This window comes from Lepisosteus platostomus, chromosome 7, assembly GCF_059453375.1.
Source record: "Lepisosteus platostomus isolate fLepPlt1 chromosome 7, fLepPlt1.hap1, whole genome shotgun sequence".
Classification (NCBI taxonomy): domain Eukaryota; kingdom Metazoa; phylum Chordata; class Actinopteri; order Semionotiformes; family Lepisosteidae; genus Lepisosteus; species Lepisosteus platostomus.
Window position 1 is genome coordinate 21,444,320 of NC_142617.1, and position 20,805 is coordinate 21,465,124.

The 20,805-nt window shown below is 35.6% G+C and overlaps 1 protein-coding gene across 10 annotated transcripts in view; it reads left to right on the forward strand.

The window, feature by feature from the left end:
• robo2 (roundabout, axon guidance receptor, homolog 2 (Drosophila)) overlaps nt 1-20,805 on the forward strand; it is a 623,900-nt gene that overhangs the window by 498,393 nt on the left and 104,702 nt on the right. For 8 of the 10 annotated variants that reach the window (XR_015940079.1, XM_088639711.1, XM_088639705.1 and 5 more), the window contains exons 6-7: nt 13,435-13,562; nt 16,155-16,166. Coding sequence is in view for 9 of the 10 variants with exons in the window: in XM_088639711.1 (XP_088495837.1) it covers nt 13,435-13,562; nt 16,155-16,166 (140 nt within the window). In the remaining variant the exon portion in view is untranslated. The remainder of the gene's footprint in view (nt 1-13,434; nt 13,563-16,154; nt 16,167-20,805) is intronic. The other 2 variants (XM_088639706.1, XM_088639714.1) reach the window with 1 other exon arrangement.

Below are 20,805 nucleotides of genomic sequence, written 5' to 3' on the forward strand. Positions count from 1 at the left end.
ATGTTGTTTCACTTTTGCCTAATCTAAGTACATCTGATCTAGATAAAGTATTTCCAGCTATCAATAGAAGAGCTCACCTCCCTAACACAAGCACTCCCATGAGAAAGTGCTGTACAGACTGCAGTGCATCTATTGTATGATGGCCTACAGAAGGCATTGCAAACTCAGGGGCAAATTGTGTGCTAGGGGCAAATGAAACAGGGGAGTTCATGCAAGACAAACTTCACCTCTCTTGATCTCTAATTATATACAGTATCTTGCAGTCCTTACTGAATAATTGGCAGCTAAGCAACGTACCAATTAAAAATGCATTTGATACAGAGCCTCTTTTCACTTCCTTGTAACTCTATTCAAGTTTGGCTATCCCTTTTATGTTATCAGTAACACTCTCAGATACTTCAAGAGGGTATATCTTATAGGAAGTGAATTACAGGCAATATACTAAAAAGTTTTCATGAATGGAAACATAAGTGATGTCACTATTTTCTCTAAATCTATAGAAACATATTCATATGTTGTGAAGGTATCAGCTCATTTCTAATTCACTAGCACCAATCATGGCCTCCTAATAATCCCTATCTATAAGTTGGCTTCATTACTCTGCTCTCCTCTCCATTGATAGCTGATGTGTGGTGAGAGTTCTGGCACACTATGGCTGCCGTCGCATCATCCAATTGGATGCTGCACATTGGTGGTGGTGGAGGGAGTCCCCATTACCTGTAAAGCGCTTTGAGTGGAGTGTCCAGAAAAGTGTCCTATATAAGTTTAAGCAATTATTATTATTATTATTATTATTATTATTATTATTATTATTATTATTATTATTTACAAGAAACCTGTAATGTCTGAGGTGTCTGAGATAAGCAGGAATCCACACTAGGAAGTAGATGATAGGATAACAAAGCACACTCACTCACACAGACTCTACGGTCTGGGTAATTAAAGCAAAATCTAGACACCTGTGAGATAGAGGCACCTGGAATGTTACTAATGTATACTTATAGATTTTCATTGTTTGAATTCACAGTGTTCACAATTTAGGCAATTTAATTTCTTACCATTAACGTATTGTCAGTAGTAAAGTTTTTTTTGGAACAAGTAATAGGTGTATTCCATGCTGAGAAGAGAAGAAAGAAAACACAACGTTTCAGCCTTGGAGCCTTCTTCAGGTGTGGGGAGTTTTTTTTTTTGTCTGACTTTAGACAAAAAACACAAGAAATCTTACCTATCCTGTTATTTAGTTTGAAAAAGGTTGATTGACTCTAAATTCATGAGGAATCTGCTTCTAGAAACATAGACTGATCTATGCCAGCCAACTCCCACGCCGTGATGCTGCAAATCTGCTTTTGTAAGGATTTATTATAAAACATTACAAAATCAAAATGAAATCAATCACATTGAGCTATAAATAATAATAATAATAATAATAATAATAATAATAATAATAATAATAATAATAATAATAATACCAATTAAAGAGTGGATGGGATCACAGGTGCATGCAGTTTGTGAACAGTGAGCCAGATTGGTGCTGTGCTGCGCCTGTGAAGGCCTTGGCTCTCTTCTGTGAGCTGTCTCGTCTGTTTGGCTTTGTTTGTGGAAGGCGCCTGCCATGTGTTTGCCAGGCTCAGCACTCGTTCTGTGCCACTTGCCTCTCTCCGCTGGGACTACTGCGGAGCCAGGACACAGAGGGGACTCAGAAATACTCCAAACGGAGTTATAGATAAATACACAGTAATAAAATCCTGGCAAGCTCCTATGCAAGCAGCATGGTTCGTAGCCACTGTTGGGCCCTGACCCACAACAGGCATTTCCAAGTGAGCGGAAAATACTTTTTGGTGTAAAACAATGAGAAGCTTAGAAACAAGCATTTTGTAGTTTGTTATGAAACACAGGCATGATACTAGTACATTAGTACAAAAGTATATATTTTATTTAAAAAAAATGCAGTATATATTTATGATCATAAGCCTGTAAAAAAGATAAATAATTTTTGACAGAGCATGTTGGTGTGTCAAGATGGTTATTCTTTTTTTCTTGAAGCTGAGCCTTTTTTCTGGAAGAACTCCATGGAAACGTATAATTTCAACAAAATAATGACAGCCTGTGACTGAAACAGAAGTCAGACTCAAAGATACAATGATTGGGATGCTATTTCCCCCTTCTGCTTCAGCGTTTATTCTCTTCTGTTTTGTCATGCTTCTTTAATTGTGATTGTAGTAGTAAAAATGAGTTCCAGTAACACATGAATAGAGAATTAGTAATTACAAACCAAGACAAAAAAATTGTTAGTCATGTAATCTGAATTCTGCCTTTTTGTTTCATATCACAGTTTTTTAGCTTCTGTTTATGCTGGTGAAGCCAGACTATTAAGGGTAATAAGGAACAAGTAATAGGTTTATTCCATGCTGAAAAAAAGAAGAAAGAGAACACAACGTTTCGGCCGTGGAGCCTTCTTCAGGTGCCACGGCCGAAACGTTGTGTTCTCTTCTTTTTTTCAGCATGGAATAAGCCTATTACTTGTTCCTTTGCAGCCTACGCATGCTGACGCAGCTACCCACCTGAACTATTAAGGGTAATGCACCTTGTAACTTTACCACATAGAAGCTATGCTCAAAATGTTAGTTTTCAGATTCAGTTTTCTTGTTTCCAGTGGTACATTGTTGATACATGAGAGCAAGCCAGGGAGAAAATAAACTCTAGATAAAAGAGCTTGAATGGCAAGCTGCAGCAGGATACAGCTCCAGACTTTAACAATGAGATCTTGATTAAAAGGCATTACTGTATGTTTTTTTTTTCCTCTGAAGACGTTTTAAATGAGAAGGTCTATGCAATATATTTTAACAAGGGCTTGTAGTACATTGGGTTGTATTACAACAATGTACTGTATAATTTCACATGTACTGTAGGCATACATAGTGCAGTGCAAAGCAGAGTTTTTATGACATACAGATTACAAACTCCTTGTTCTTCAGATATTCCCTGTTATTATACTTTACATTTGAAAACACAATAAACCCACAGTGTAAATACTGAAAGGAATTTAGATGTACAAGTAATAAAACAAATATGTATAGCTTAATATTTTCTATGGTTAAATACTGCAGAGTTTTGTTTTGAATTTTCATTCATTTAATTCTGTGCACTTATTTAAGTTTCAGAATGAAATTTGCCTTAAGGTTTTCATGTACTGCATCTACCTGATAATTTGATGTGAAAATTAATGTTTTCCCTCATAGTACCAATAGAGTGAGAAGATAAGAAAGATTATATATAAGAAATGCTGATTGCATGTCAAAATCACAATTTTTATTTGCCAGTAAGTAGAATATTCTGAAATTTTATATAACAGTTTGGTTTGATTTTCTGACATGATTTGTTTCCTTTATATTCTCACCCATATAGTATCATGTGTACATATTACAGACTTCAGCTTTACTTGTTTTTCTGCATAACAGATATGGTATCTTGTAAGAATAAAGATTGTGTATTGAGCAGCATCAGAGCAGTAGAAACAAAATATGTAAAGGGACTTCTCTCCTGTGTCAGGCAGGGAATGAAAGTGGGTGTTTACAGTATCTGAAAAGGTTACACTGTGTTGCTTAAAATGAATAGCTCAAGAAAACTAAAACTAGCAGTCATTTTTTTTTCTTTCAGCTGCTTCTTGTCTCTTGCTTTGGATGCTGTGAAAGCCCTGCTGGCTTTTGTGTTTCAGCTTGGAGCAGGTGGCTCAGCTGAGTAAATACATCTTTAATGAAATTACAGGCTTCCCTTGTAGGCCACACTTGCGGACACTGTCTGATTAGATGAATGCTGTGCCAAGGAATCAAAAGTGGCAGCCAGTTCAGTGAAAGAGTAGATGCTTAAATAAACGCCAGTGCCCCAATGCTCGTCAGCGAAGAGAAGAGGATAAAAGGCAATTGTTTCCCTTCTCTGAAGCAAAGGCCACACAGAGTGGAGCAAATCCCTGTTTAACCTTAATTCAGTCCAGTCCCATTATCTCCTCACACCTTATATTTCTGTGGACCAGAACACACTCTTGCATTGGAGTCTTATCTATTGAGTTTTACTCAATGCCCTCCAAAACCAATCATAATTTGTTTTCAAGACTGGACCTCAGTTTTTCAAGACAAAGCTATAAATTCTCCATATCCACACCTTTTTTTAATTGTGACAATTAAATGTGAAAAATGACAAAACCAAACATAAAGAGGAAAAAAACTATTTTGCTGAATTAGTATTTCTCATTAGTTTCACTACAGCACCATATCGGAACCGATTCCAAAATAAACTGACTCCATATTTGAGCTTTTGCAGTTTGTAAAAGCAGAAAGCATGTTAAAGAAGCCTGGCGATAAGAATGTAGTTCAGGTGGGTAACTGCGTCAGCATGCATAGTCTGCAAAGGAACAAGTAATAGGTTTATTCAATGCTGAAAGAGAGAGAGAAAACACAATGTTTCAGCTGTGAAGCCTTCTTCAGGTGTGAAAAAGCAAGGGCAGACAGCAAAGATTAAATAGCACAGAAGCACAAAAGCTGGGAGATGGGAGGAGGCAGGAGGGGCAAAGAGGCCACTCAGGAAGTGCAAAGTGGAGAGGGGTGAAGAAAGGTGTAAAGTCAAAACCTGCATGAGAATAGAGAAGATTAGTCGGTCATTGAGAGAAAGGGGATGGTGTGAACCTAGTTTCAGGATGAGTTTCGTTTATGTTGTTTTTCTGCTATGGGAATTGAGAAACCCTTATTTGAGTCTGTTATGGGAGTTGAGAAACCCTTCTTTGAGATGATAACAATGTGTTTGTCTTCATAGAGTATCTGTGATAAAAAGTCCTTATAATATTAAAGTATACTGAACATCAAAAGAAAATCGTCACTGAATTTTGTACAGTATGTTATTAAAACATACTGCTGGAACACAGTCTGGGGAAACTCAAAAAGACAAACAAGAAAAAATACTGCAAGGAACCCGTGCCACTAATCAGCAGAGAAAAACGCCTTTGTGGCAGGTTTTTTTTGCAGTCTGGACTAAATTACTTCAGGTGAATTCACTAGCAGAGGCACCAAGCCCTCTTAAGTGATAGTGTTGCAAATGTGATGCAGATGTTCATAACAATATGCTTATTGTGTGTACTACAGAAAAGTCCATGAAGATTTTCAAATGTAATAGTCTGAGCAAGTACACTTGATCTACAGTACACTTGTAGAAATTGAGAAATTGATAATAACCTGACAGCACAGAAGTGCATTGCTCAAGTCTAGGGACTTCACTTGCTGCCCATTCTGCAGACTCATCCTGAAATGAGACACCATTCCAACATTCCATTTGGTGCTTACGCATCCTCATGCTTCTCCTGTAACAATAGTTTTCTTGTGAAATGAGAATGTTTCTGTTGTGCTCAACCTGCAGGAATTGAACTGTGTTGAACATTTGTAGAATGAACTCTCTCTCTCCCCTGACATCACACACTTTACATACCCTAAGAACATAAAGAAGCCCACTCACTCATTTGAAATTCATATTCTGAGCCAAAAAATAATAACTGTTTTGGGTAACATCTCTTGGGAAAGACCTGATGGTCATACAAGACCACTTTGATGTGATATGCCTCTTTGATTGTCCATCTGTTATATATTGAGTAGATTGCCCCCTGTTGGTTAGAGGAAAAATGCCTGATTCCAGTTCCCTGCCCATGGAGATGCTGGAGTTTGCTGGTTTGGTGAATTCCTATCTTTTGCTCTATGTTCCACAGTTTCCCCCTCCACGAGATCACTGTCTTATACATTTCTAGCAAGAACTGTTGTGAACAAGTTATGGCTTGGAACAATGTTTCTACTTTAGTCATTTTGGCTGCTGCCTCAGATTGCTCTCTTTTGATTTTTATTTTGAGAGAACAACTAATTTTTTTGTGGCAAAGGTTACATAGCATGATACAGGGCTAATTTTGAAAATTGCCATGGACTTCCATTTTTGTTCTTATTTTTCCTCATAAAACTTTGTAATTGGCATATTTAAATACCACAATCAATATATTTCTCACAGACCTTTGCACAGTTGTTTATGTGAGACTATCATTTTAGATCAATCATAGATCTAAACCTGACCTTAGCCAGATTCTGTTTCAAGAAAAACTTGATTAACAATATTAAGAAACACCAATGAATGAGACAGACTTTCTATGTTAGTGGCTTCAATACCAGTGAATCATGATTATAATAAGATAATAACTCTATCTTCCTTAAACATACACTATTTAGCCCATAATGTATGATACCACGAGTTAAAAGTGGGCCTATATGTTGAAGCAGCCTGTGTTCAGGCTCTAGGAGAGGAACAGGAAAATAATTCCACAAGATAGCATTTGCGGGCTGGTGCAGTCTGTGTTTTATCCAACATTGGGCACACACACTTCTGTCTTATTCACAGTAGACTCCTCTTAATAAATGAATTTACCTTCATGTCATGGCTGTTCAATTAAATGACCATCTACAATATATATAGTATTTTGGTATTTTGGATTGTTAACTTTGTGTATTTGTTACAGTTATTGGTGCTATGTTGATTGAGTGATATAATTAGCAAACTAGTAAATTTGCAGATGGTACAAAATTAGGAAGAGTGAAAAACACGCTAGAAGTACCAGATAAAATCAAAAAAGTTTTATGATGATGACATTCAAAATTGGGCGGACACCTGACACATGACTTGTAGACATGTGCTGGGTTTTGCATGCAGGTAAAAACTTAAACTATAAATACAAAATTAAAAAAACTAAGATAGAATAGGCTATGAAAAAGATTTAGAATTGGAGAACCAATTAAAAAGTCATAAAACAAATTAAAACAAATATTAAGACGTATTGATAATTTATAAAATCTAAATTATTATATTTACATTTTATAATGCATTATTTGTGCATATAAAACTCTGAAGAGGCAGCACTCATTTAACCAAAGGTACATGGGAGTACAGGACAACATACATGTCCATGTTGTTGAGGCTGATACAATGAAATCTTTATAGAAACGGCTGGATGAGATTCCTAGATCAATAAGCTAATTTATAAGATGGCCCACCTCTCATTTGTAACTGTTCTTATATTTTAATATTTGTTTTGATGCCCCGGTATTTAATGTGCAATATTAGAAAATAAGATATTTTTAAGTTCTTTTTATTGATGTTTTATAAGGGGAATAATATACCAGAGCCAACAACTGAAGTTCACAAGTTATAAATCCCCTACGTTTCAGACTCTAGATCACTCTACTTCATAAACCAGAAGAAAACAAAATAAAGAACAAAAGCTAATAAAAGCAAAAAAGCAAAAAAGATGACAAAGGGATGACATAATCTAAAATTAAATAAGGCAAAGATACTGTAAAAATAAAAAAGAGGCAACAATCTAACAGTTGCTTATGGTTGTGATACTTACAGTAGAATACATCTTCAGAGTCTAAAAACGTTATCCTGGCATGTCAGTAAATAGACAAATATCGTTAATTTTGTCCGTTTTTATTTAATTAAGGGTTCTTTCAGGTTTGAAGTACTTTATGTCTCTGATCCAGTGAGGGTAGCAGTCCTTTTCCAGCTCTTTAAAATGAGACAGTGACTCAATATGGACGTGAAAGCCTTATCCATACTGCTTGCAGCCTTGTTTGGCATCCTCCTGACAGGAATTTCACTGAAAAAAGTAACATTTTTGTCTAACTGAAAATTTATTTTTTTAGAAAAAATAACACAATTTACTCATTGTATAACAACATTTGCTATTTTTCATTTTTCACCCCACAGACTTAGAATCACTAATTGCTAATCAACTGTGCTGACAGCCCTGAGACAAGAGGAATGAAACTCATGCATGCCTTACTCCAAATCATGCACCATCAAGTTTTCGGATTGATCTTCTCCTTAGGTGGTTAAAAAATGGCCAGTAAATACTAGAAAGGCTACAATTTAAGTTATAAAACTAATACAATTCTGTTTTTAAGCCCTTTGTAATAGCAATTCTGTTGAAACCCAAGCAGAGTAGTGATATGTTTGGCAGAGATAAGGTATGCCATTTTATACTCTAGAAATATCATGGGATATCGCCGCAGGTGTGATATCATACAGCCGATTGAAACCAATAGGAGGGCAATCATAGCCATTTTAAAACACAGAATTATACATCGCTGTGATCCTCAGGGGAGTTCAGTCTTCCATCTGCAGCTTTTATTTGATGCATGCATATGTTTTTTCACCCTTTACCATGAAATTACTGCCTGCGATGGAGAAAAATAAATATCAAGTTTTTTTTTCATACTTATCTCGTGTTCTCTATCAGCTCACGTACAGTATCACCATTTGTTTCACTTTTTTTCCTAAAATACCTCATGGAGCTGGTGTTTCAATGTATTTTGAAAAAATAACAAACAACATTGAGGGAGTGAGGATCCTTAGGTCTACTGAAGATTAACAGCTTCTTGATAAAAAGGGTTTCATTGCTCCCAAATTGAAAGACATGGTTTCATAAAGGGGAGTTCAGTCTTCCATCTGCAGCTTTCATTTGATCTCAAGTCATGTAGTGTGAAGCCAGCCTAAGATGCATTCAGTGCCTAACACTGCTACAAACAACTTGGAAAGTTCAAAAGGGCTAGAAAACTTGTTAGAAAAGTAATTGGCTGCATTCTTTGTTTCAATATCTGCAAATGCCAAGCAGCTGTCATTTTAACTCCAGAATTTTTTTTTTATTGCTGAGCACAATCCTTCATTCCAATCATCTGAAATTTAATTCAATGACTGAGGGACCACTGTCAAATTCTTGGAAATAATTTATCATGGAAAGTTTCCAAAACCTATATGTCTTTTATTTAAGGATTTTGTTTGCCTTGTAGTTATTACTGAAATAAGCCGATGTTTAGATAAATTAAAAGAATAAGAATTCTAAACAAGTGCCTGGTGGACAAAGTGGATAGAAATTAAATGTGAAATTTGGTAATTTGTTTCTCTGGGATGGCAACAACTGAATTACTATTTATTAATCAGGAAAGTACACACAGTTCTTAACTTGCTATATGATGTATAGAATTCAGTTTGGCTGGTAAAATGATTCCAGTTTGTTTTATTCTATTGTTAGTGTTGGCATTTTTCCCACTATAGCAGGATATTAATCATACCTAAATTGCCTGTAAAAATGTTAAATATTTACTAAATGCTTCTTGGAGATTAAGCTCCAAATGACAGTGTAGCACAGACATGTTGTCAAATCATATTAAGAATAGATATAACATTTTCAACAACTTAACGTCAGAGGTGCTGGGTGATTTTGAAGTTAAGTTAAATGTATTGAGTTGCCTTGAAGTTATTCCTCTCACCATTCAGACCGAGTTGAAAAATAAAGTTATAGAACATCTTGCTCATGGCTTACTCCATAGCCCTTTCAAGTTAGATGTGTAATTCCATTCTTAGTATAATAAAGAACATCATCCCAACATAATAAATAACCTGCTGTTTATTTCATTTCATGAATATATAAAAATGGAATGTATAGTCTATCACTGTCAAGCTGTTCAGATGAATTTTAACGTAATTTTTTACACAAAAACTCGCAAATAGATGGTACAGTGGTAGTCGTCACAGAAATTTATTTTCAAGTTTTTTGCCCTCTTTTTGTAACTTCTCCATTTAGGAATGCATTATCCCCTTTTTTCTTTCCTCTTCCCATTTTCACAGCTGGGACTTAAATCAATCTCGATCCATGCTACAGTGGTGATAGAGCATATTGTCCTGGGACCAGATCCGATTTGTGTGCATTTTTTTTCAGCTGTGTCTTATATCAGGGGAAACATGTCTGGGTGGCAGATACTTGTCAGTATACCATTGTACTACTGCCATTACTCAAACCTTGCAACAGTGAACACAGTTACAGTCACCGGTGTCTGTCCAATTCCTTTATCAGAAAACCTTCTTACATTTTTCTTTGGAACCTTTAATATTTGCCTTCTTTAAATATTTTCCATGTACTGTACTTGGTGTTATGCAAAAAGCTGTCTTAAAATCACTGCTATAGTGTATAGATTTGATGTATCTGAAAATATAAACTGCAGGGGTGCTCCCAAGTGGTGTTTTTAAATTCAAAGGGCGCTGTCAATAGCTGTGATCACAAGTTTTCCAGTGGTTCACAAGTGGCTTTGTGCCACCTGCTGGGCGGGATTAAAGTCATTTGTGGTTTCCTGTGCCTGTCACACAACAGCAATCTTTGTAACTTGCTGGGTACCTGTGAGCATGCTTTGCTATACTAGTGAGATCTGACTCAAACAATCTGATGCTCAGCTCTGCAGTTTATGTTTTGGGGCTGCAGTGTGAACAACAAACTCATACTCAAAGCTCATATCACACCTTTTCATCTCTCCTGTATTGTCATGAGAATTGCATAGATGATCTGGGGTGACTAACTACTGTTGTACAGAAATCAAAAAGTATGAGAAAAACAGATTTCTGCTGACATTAGATTCAAGGCTCCGGTCATTGTGGAACCCCATCATACAGTATCTCATGTTCTATGCAACATATGAATTAGGGATATTCTGTTATGTATCAAGTAATACTGTATGTTATTTTCAGTTTTTGTCAGTTATGATTGACCTTTAACAAACCTATTTATTAAAATGACTGACCTTATACCTCTTCAAGCACTAACACATCTGAGTTGGCTGCACTTCAAAGTATGATTGTTGGCTCAGCTGAAACAATATTGTGAATCACTTTGATATCCCTCTTTAAGTTGAAAGTGCTGAATGAATGTATGCCATTGTTATCTCGGGTTTCTTCCATGCTCAATTGCCAAAACTCTCAAAGAGGGAAATACAATCTTTAGCTATGGAGGATTCCACATACAGATTCATCTTTCAGGAAGATGACAGTGTGTCACTCTTACTCTTCCAACAATGAGCATATTTTGAAATCCCTTAATCCCTTTCTCAGTTTTTCTCATAACTTTTAACAAAGTATTTTGTTTTCAAGAGTTTCAGAAATGTTTTCTCAAAGCCTGTTCCAGTGGGTTTGATGAGAACAGTAGGAATCTAGTTAGATAAACCAAACATCATGAAAGTTTTAGGGAATTAAATAAGGGACAATTAGATAGTTAACATGACAACCCAGTAATGAAAATAGAAGAGCTGACTGCAATCCGGACACTTGGCAAGCTGAGGTAGGATTCATTCATTCTTGTTGAGAGCAGAATTAGGATTCATTCATTAAGGTAGGATTCATTCATTCTTGTTGGAGAGGTGTCAGAGGTGCACATCAGTTTTAAAGAGAAAATAGCTGGGTTCCAATAATTATAGCATTGTAATTTCCTGTTTCTAGAGCTGTCATCAATACAATGACATTCCCTGCCCTGTGGTTATGCCCTTTGAGAAATACTGTAAGAAAGACTTGGATCTTGCACTGCAAAATGTGTTGTCAGTGATTTCATTCTGGAAAAGAAAAACAGAACATTGTTATGCTATTTAAATGTCTTCAACATATTATTATAAACCAGCACATTGCTTACTCCAAAATGATCTACTTGCTGATACCAATGATACCTTCGGAACAGGTCATAGGGATTTTTTTTAAAAATCCAAACCAACAATATTGAGGTATACAGACTTTTCACTTTTTACCAAGTGGTAGGATTTCTTTTAGGACAGCACTTTGACAGTTTTTTTTTTCTCATTAGTGCTACTGGTCAAACCATCTCCATCATGTTGATGTGTTGCATCATACACCTCTTTCATGTTGGTACCCTGACAGGAAACTAATTGTCTAATTGTCTGTCACATTTGGTAGTGGTAATGGTTTAATAGACAAATACAATGATAAGTGGAAACTCAATGGATATCTCAATAATGTTAATTACTTTAGCCTTCAGTTAGTTCAGAAACAAGTATTGAATAAATAAGCTTCAACATTTTTGTTTACTTGACTTTTAGATGGTAGAGTTCCTTTAGAAGAAAAGATTCATTGGGTACTTACAGTTATCATATCACCATGAGCAAAATTGTTTTATTATATATATATACTGTATTACAAGTGACCATTAAAACATCTTCCCCTCATGATACGTTCTTCTTAATAACAGACATTTTTAGTGAATAAACATTAAATGTGCTGTTCAGCAGATCCTTTACCAACTAGCTGTGCTTTAATTAATTAATGTTTTTGGAAGTAGGCAGCTGCGTCAGCATGCGTAGGCTGCAGAGGAACAAGTAAAGAATAATTCTATGCTGAAAAGAGAAGAAAAGAAGCACAACACTTCAGCTGTGGAGCCTTCTCAGCGTGTGGAAGGCTGAACACCCGAAGAAGGCACTACAGCTGGAACATTGTGTTTCTTTTCTTCTCTTTTCAGCATGGAATTAACCTTTACTTGTTCCTTTATTACATGATGAATAATTTGTACACTACAGTTCAGTCATTGTTTATTAATGTTGACTGGCTTTCAAGATGGAATAGCCTTGTCATATGGGACGCATTAGATGTAAGGCATTCGTGAAAACATTTGTTTCTGATTTGCAGCTCTTGCTTCTTATTAAAGGACCATACAAAATCAAACACATCAAACCACTTTGTGTATTTTTTTATATTAAAATAGGCAGGTAAATCTCAAATAACTTTGGGAATTGTTACACCACTTATTTTTGAACAGATAAATAAATTGGAATAAAGAGAATGTAAATATTAATAAACTCCAGACTTTTTACAAAACCTGAAAGCAGAGCTGTTTAAACTGACTTCTCATTCTGCTTTCCATCTATAAAGTCAAAGTCTGTGACTACAGACAAATATATTGACTCGTGTTATGCTCAGCAGTATAGCATAGTTAACAATGAGCAACGTTAACAATAAAATAGGTGTATTTGTGTATCTTACACAAACTCATTTCAAAGTTATAACACTTTTTTAAGAGGAAGCAGTCACTATGAACTATGAAGATTAATTCAATTGTTTAGCTCTGACTGTACAGTATTTACAGTATGTAAGTGAAATGAGAAGTCTTTTTTCTCCAGAGAAGATGATTCTGCTTTTTAAATATACTAATAAAATAAGTATAAGAAACTTATTGTTTTTGTTTAGTTTGTTTAGAATCATTCTGAATTTCAATATTACATTTTAATATTTTAATATGTACAGTGTATGTAAATACAAATATACTGTATTTATACTGTGTCCAGTTACCCTTCTTCATAGTGCCCCCCCACCCACACTTTCATTACACCCATCCAGATCAGCTGAGTTCCTCCTTGACAGATTAATTTTAATGTACTATACTCCCCTATTCTACTGCCTTTATAATGCCACCCCTTTGGGGTCATTAAAATTATCACGCTGACGACTGTCTCATATGTGGAAAAAGTCTATATATTTAATCAACCCAACAAACAAAAAAAGAAACAAGCTGTTTTCTTTTCAATTGCCTAGGTATGACATTAAGGATGACTATGTGCTCCGCATTAAAAAAGCTTCCAGCAGCGATGAAGGCACCTATACCTGCATTGCTGAGAACCGCGTGGGAAAAGTAGAGGCCTCAGCATCCCTTACTGTCAGGGGTAAGTAATGGCTCTATAAGGGTAAACTGCCCTCGGGAGTAAGAGAACACAGAGAGTGCAAGAAGTATTGGCTATGTAAGTGGAGAGACATGTCGTTTTACAGCTGTGGAATTACTACCACATTCCACAGTTGCCAGTTGCCAGACTATGCTTCCTGCACCCTTTGCAACACCCTGCTATACTGTCTGCATAAGAAGAAAACTGGGCTGTTAGCTTAATGTGAAAAATAATCAAACAACAGAGCATATAGCGCAGCCACCTGCCAACACAAAGTTCTTGGCAGTAGGCTGTTGTTATGTTCTTTCTGTACACTGTAAAAATATGTTAAGTGCTACCTGTACAGGACATCTGAGTGTTACAGTTAGCTAACTGGAATGCCATATGATTTCTAACTGGTGTTTATGTACTGTATATTCTTATATGCGTTTTTCATTCATATGTTATATTCTTACAGAACTGTCACTAACAACTGACAGCATGTTTGGGAGATAAACACAAATCCATTGAAAACAAAGCTGGAACCATTACATTAAAATACTGACCTAAAGTTGTCAGTCACATAATATTTGTAGAAAACCTCTTCCTGTTTCATGGGTTAGAAGGGTGCTCCTCAGATATTGGAAAAATGTTGCTACAGTTTATATACTGTGCTATATAGAACTGTAGAAACCTAGATGGGTCTGTCTTAAGTTTCTTGTTTCTTAGATATACAGTATTAGGCCAAATATTAATATTAACTCTTGCTTTGGATATGGATTTTTGTTGTGCAAGATGCTCATATTAAAATGCTGAAAGTACAACTACAGTAGACACAATCTTGAAAGGTTTTTATCATTATCACACAAGGTGTGAAGACAGTATTGAATTGGTTTTCTCATTTTTGTTAATAATTTGAAATGTTAGCATTCAATTGAGCTATGTTAAGAATAAAAATATTACAAAGTAAGCTTTGAAAAATCCCACTTAACTCCATTCTACTTCTATGTAGCAGGTTACAGTGTAAGGCTCCTGGAAGTTAATGGAATATAACACTGTTGCTGTTTATAAATGTGGTTAATTATTTATTTTCTACAGCTTAATGTTGCACAAGGAGCAAATGGAGTTCCAGATGCCTTCCATTGTTCATGTAATCCTAATTCACTTTGGGTACCCAGTACCTCTGTGAGACAGATACAGATGCCATTTCACAGTTTACTGGTGCATGCTGGAGGTTTTCTGTGGAGGTGGAAAAGGTTAATAAAAACATTTTTGCCGTAATCTCTCCTCGTTTTTCCCCATGCGCATTAGATCAAACGTTCAAGGTCTCTCTGGAGTATTTTAGCTATACAAAAGGAGTGGGGTCAAATGATCTACAGAGCCAGCTTCAAATTTCAGGCTTGTTTTGTTTGAATGCATGGATCCATACTGTACATTCCATTAATCTCCTAAATATAAAATTTTGGTGTGACTTGCAGCATGAGGTAGCAAAGTCATGCATAGAGCTGTAGTGCAGATTTAAATACAGACAGCTGTACTACATGGATAGCATGTATGTCATCATTGCATACTCTTGAGTAGGTAGATAGAATTTTATAACAAGTTCATTCTTTTTAAGGGATTGTTATGTAAACCACACAAACAGCAAACCATAAATTTGATGAGAACAAAATGATTCTGGTGACACACTCATTTGTAAAACTCCAGTTTTGTAACCGTCCAGGTTTGCTGGTTACTTGTATTTATCTGTGTCAATAAAGCAATTTGTTAAATTCAATAAAAAATATCCCATAGAATAAAGTTGTCAACAGAGAGCCTATTTAGCACAGGATGAAAAATCACAACATTGCCCGGCCATGACCAATTTTTTTACCTCCTTCAGTGAAGTTGAGTCCAAGCAAACCATAATTATAATTTTGAAGTTTACTAGACAATTTTCCAATTTGTTTTATAAATCATTGTAGATTATTGACCCCAGCCTCCCTTTTACCTAACAGCTTTTTGTAGTCTGAGCACTGAAGTGTAAAAAGGAATTACAGTAAAGATATCAGATTGTTATCATTTTATGTGAAAAACTGAGTAAATTCTCCTAGTCTGTGGCAAATTTTCATTTAATATGGATGCTGTTACAAAATATAACCACCAGGTAGCACTGTACACTAAGAGTACCTGTAATTTCAAATAGCATTTTTAATTCACCATAGTGTTTATATTACTGTAAATTTATAGACCTATTTTTTCAAAGCATTTATGGTAGTTTAAGGTAGTAGGAAATATTGATATCAGCAAATGCATTCTTCAGCAGTGTAATTAAACCATTCCAAGACCTCCCTTGCAGTGGATCTACCCATTCAACCGCCCTTATACTGCACAGTAAATGTATTTTTAAACAAGGCTGTAAACTGTGCTCATGAGATAAACCCCTTCAAGTCGTGATGACTGAAAGTATTGTTTTTGGCCTCAGGTCTTTTTTATAAGACTCATCAGATCTCTCCTCCTTGAATTGTGTACCCAGCACATGCCATTCATTCTGACTTTTAATTTTTCTTATTTTTTTGTTTGTTGTGTTTTGTTCTTTTTTATGTTCAACACACCACACCATTGTTCTGTCTTCAGCTCGCCCCGTCGGTAAGTAACCATCCTTAAAGCCATTCTTTTTGTGCATGGGCTTCACACAGCGCTTGAAAGTGGGTCTCGTTAATTAACATTCATCATTTACTAACTGAAGCACAGCAGCACAGTGGAGCAACGTGCAACTGCCTATTATCACTAGTCCTTTCCAGTGTTGTACAAGAGCAGACTACAATATACTAGAAAAATGTCCTCAGAGTGTTTATTACAGTGTTGCTTCTTCCATTGCACTAACCTGTTAATCAACTAAACCAGATTCCATCAATATAGAAACACCATCATGGACAGGTTGCTTCTAGACCATTTGTCACTCTTTATCACAGACGTCTGTCTTCAATGTGTTGTTTAGTGTCTGTCAATATAAAGAGCCTTTTTAAAATACTTCTTGTTGCCATCAGTAATAATTTTAGCCAAGAAGAAAATGGCTTCATTATTAGACTTAGGCCACTTCACAAATCAAAGCCAAATACTTTGTTTTTAGGTTTGATTGGGTTTCACTGCATTCTCTGTTTACTCACAAGCTCACATGAGAATGCTGATATTTCTGAGAAACACCTCAGTGTAGAGTATTGGTTGATTTTAAAGTAAAAAGTCAGAAAAGATAATTATATTCTAAGGGAATTTATTTTTCAATTGAAGTGAATAGCCAATGGAACTGAATTAAATTTGAATGAATGAAAATTAATGAAAAGATTTTGTCCGTCTGGGGAAATGTTGTGGTTCTGTGTTTGAGATGAAAAATCATGGAAATCTTGGAGTCAGTAGGAAGGATCTATGATGCTAAAGCATCTTGAGCTATAGCATGATTGTCAAGAATTATTAGGTTTCAGAAAGCTTTGAAAATTAAGGATTCAGCCCATCCACATGAAGGAGACAGTAATTGCTTTATGTCACTGAATAAAATATGATTGAAAGAGAAGAAAAAAGGGTTGGGGGGGGGGGGCTTTCAGAAATGTATTTGTTTTAAAAATCCTCACACCCCTGGGCAGATGTGTTCCATCATGAATTAAATATCTTGTCTGATAAACCGTTTCCTTGGAGGTGAAGATGACTTGAATAAATCATTAAAGTCGCAAGTCAAATGAGCTGCCACTTTTAGAATCTGAAGCTCAACTGAGTAACTGTCATACTGCATCCTATCCAGTAAGGGTAGAGCTATTGTTTAAACATGCTATTGTCTAAAAACACATTAATTTAGTGTTTCCTTTTGATGGCTGTGTTTATTGAATGGTAAGGGCTAACAGGTGAAAGCATTAAAGGTTTTATTTATTTTAGGATGAAGTGTGTTCCTCAGATTGGTGGAGTATATTTTATGTGCTACTTTTGTAGACCCACTTGAGAGCAGCTTGTCTTGGCGAAGGGAAGGAGGAATGTTTGCCAGGAGAGATGGCTGTGCAATTTCTTTTTCTGCCACAGTCCCACATTTACAGGAATGTTTAAATGGTCTGTAAAGAAAAGAGAACTAAGCAGAATTTCAAGCTCTTCTGAATAAGCATCTGAAGGTTCATGACCATTATCCTCTTAACAAATGCATGTGTAAAGAAAGTGATATACTAGTTGTAAAAGACTGCTAGTTTGTCACTGTATAGTAATACCATCTTTAGTGTCCTCTGAGATACATCAAATTGATCCTCACAAAAGCAGGACAGTATTTCTCCGGTTCACTATTATGAAATTATTAGATGCCACTAGTTAGGAAATATGATCAAGTTTTCTATTTTTATTATTTTGGATACTATACAACTTCTAGACAGCTCCTGTAAGAAGTGTATTTTTTAAATTTTTTGTAAATTTACATTTTTTAAATTAGAATAAATGAAGGTTGATTCTTCACTCCACATTTCCACTGCAGTGTTTCTGGTTTCAGTGTTTTTCAGGTACAATTGTTCTTTTGCAGCTTGAACACAGATCAAGTATTTAATAAGTACTTATAAGTCCAAGCATTTTGCCATCACAGGCATTCATATGTCCATCATTCAAACTTGCATACAAGTAGTTCATAAAAGGAAAGGGTAGAAATTTCCTTGTTGTCCACCGGCTTGTTTGTAGTTTTCCGAATCTTAAAGTGCATCTAGGCAGACAGAAGGGAAATATTGGTGCCTTTAATAATCATAGAAACAAGATTTAGTGCTCTTCTAGTTGTTGAAACATCGATTAAAGGAGCTTAGTATCTGCACGCAAGACTCTTTGTGGTTCTTGGAGTCACAACTACGGTAATTGCTTCTTCTGCATTGTTTGTGTTCCTAATACAAGAAACTTGAGTAAAATCAAATAGCTCTTGTCCAGTTCCATCAAGAAAGGATGTCCATTTGTCCATAATACAAATGCATTTACTTCAGCGCAGTTTTGAGAAATTGTCATGATAATAAAGTCAAAGACAATAAAACTGAGACTCTTTATTGTGTAAAATATAAAATGCAATTTATGGATCTGAAACATGAAATTATATTCACTACTATGATTCAGTATATTTTTCAAAATAATCTTCAAGTGTGACTATATATTGGAAGCAACAGAAATTCAAATGAAAAAATATTTTGTGTAATTTTGAGTTATTTATTCTTTGTTTTGTTGAAAATACGCCATGCTTTGTTTTCCACTTGTTTGCTTTTTGGAAAAGAGGTTAGAGAAGCCAAGTCACATACACTTTGTAGAATGTAGTCTGAGCCTTCAAACCTTCCCAGAAGGATTTTGTTTTTAAATCAGCAAAAAATTACATTAGCAATATATTTTCCTGATTTGTTCTTATTACTTTTCCTTCTGTTTCAAGTACTTTAAAACATAACAATGTTTATGAGAACTGACAAAGTGTGACGTTTTGCAGATAAAAGCCATTGTGCTGTGTCTGCATTTGTACAAAAGTAAGGAGATTTGTCATGGTCTTTGGTTTTCCTCTGGATTCAAAGAACAGATCCTTTGTTTACAGATGAATGGAGAAAAGAATTGGTTTATTGTATCAATCACATTTAAATACATTTGCTTCGCTGGACATTGAGAAAAAAAGCTGAAGATTGGGATTGGACTCATTTTATGTTTGTCTTTCAATGAGTACCTGAAGAGTGACATGGATGAGATATCAAACTCAGAGATTACAGGGTGTGCATTTTTGTGTTGGGTTACAATGAAGTTTAGAGCATGATTGTTTATTCTTAATCCATCTGTTTAAAGACAAGAGATCTCACCCCTGCCCCTACCCCCCAGAATAGCAGTTGAAAATATTTGGACATCATATGCTTTTCCAGAAAACCATCCAGCAGGAATGTTTCAAAGGATAAATTCTTGTTTGAAAACTTCATTTCAAAGCAGGGGCAAGGTGGCAAAGCAGTAAATAAAAATCTTGTCATGGGGGATAACCTGGGGAGAGACAAAGATAAGATTTTTTGTCAGGTGAATTTTTACATCACTTTGATACAGGGCTTGCTTTTCATGTGGCTAGTCATTTTGAACTTCACTCTTGTTGGTTTTTCAAAGTATTTCAGAAGTCTTGAATCAACATGCTGCGCCCCACTAATTTACTTATAGATTATGTTTCAGAGCTATTCATCTGAAAATCGTGAGATGATGAAAGAAGAATGGAACTGTTTGAATTGTTGTTTCTAGACCTGCATGAAACAGAAGTTAAAAAAGTGAGAAGTTTCAGAAGAGAAAAGCTTTCCATAGCATTTAAAAAACATAAAGAAAAATGTTTCCAGTCCCTTTTTTGTTAATACTATCTCCTTATTAAACTAAGATCCTTATAGATGCAACAACATTTGTGTTCAGTATATATGTCAATATTTTCTTTTTATAATTTCCAGAGCAATATTAAGATATCCATGTATTTTGTCCTTTGTTATTTTGGAACAAAAACTGATTCCTGGCTGGCTGATTCCTATTGCTGGAGGCCAGAGCTGAGCCCACAAGATCTGTGCTTACAGATCCACCCTTTAGTTCTGCTATTTAATGGAATGATAGGTTACAATCTTCTGTAGTTAGCTGCTTGGCTATGGTCATCATGCACTTTCTACTGATGTTTTACATTGTACAGATTGTATACCAGTGGTATAGGAAAAGTAACATTAAACTACATAACCAACAAATTTTGTAACTATTAAATGTGAAAGCACTATCCTTTAATTAGGACGTTGTTTTCAACATATTCATGCAACACCTAAGTTCATGCAGGAAAATTATAAGGAATCTTGTTTAATATAAAGCTTCTTGTATAGCTTCAAATTCACTAGTTACTGTGTTTGAACTATGTGTTTGAGATAAAAAAGTATTTGTTATTTGTCAAGCTGCAGCCACTGTAGATGACAGGCCAAGTTCAAAGCACAAGGCTCAGAAAGCATCGTGAATGTTTGGAGAGATTCAGTGGGAGCATGGCTGAGGATTCCGTGTGTGAGAGATGAAGCAGGCAGAGTGGAACTATGAGTGATTAGGCAGAATATCCTGTCAGAGTGAAAGTGGGTAAAGTTCTTAAAGATGGAGAAAACTGCAAGGCTAGATCTCCAGCAGAGCAGGGCTGCCTGGAGAGCAACAGCATGAGTTGGCTGGAGAATTCAGAGCAAAGCCAGCAGATGATGCCTTCAGAGTTCTGGAATTGTTGAACTGGGAGATGGTTGCTGGATTAGTGGTAAAAAAAATAAGAAAAAAA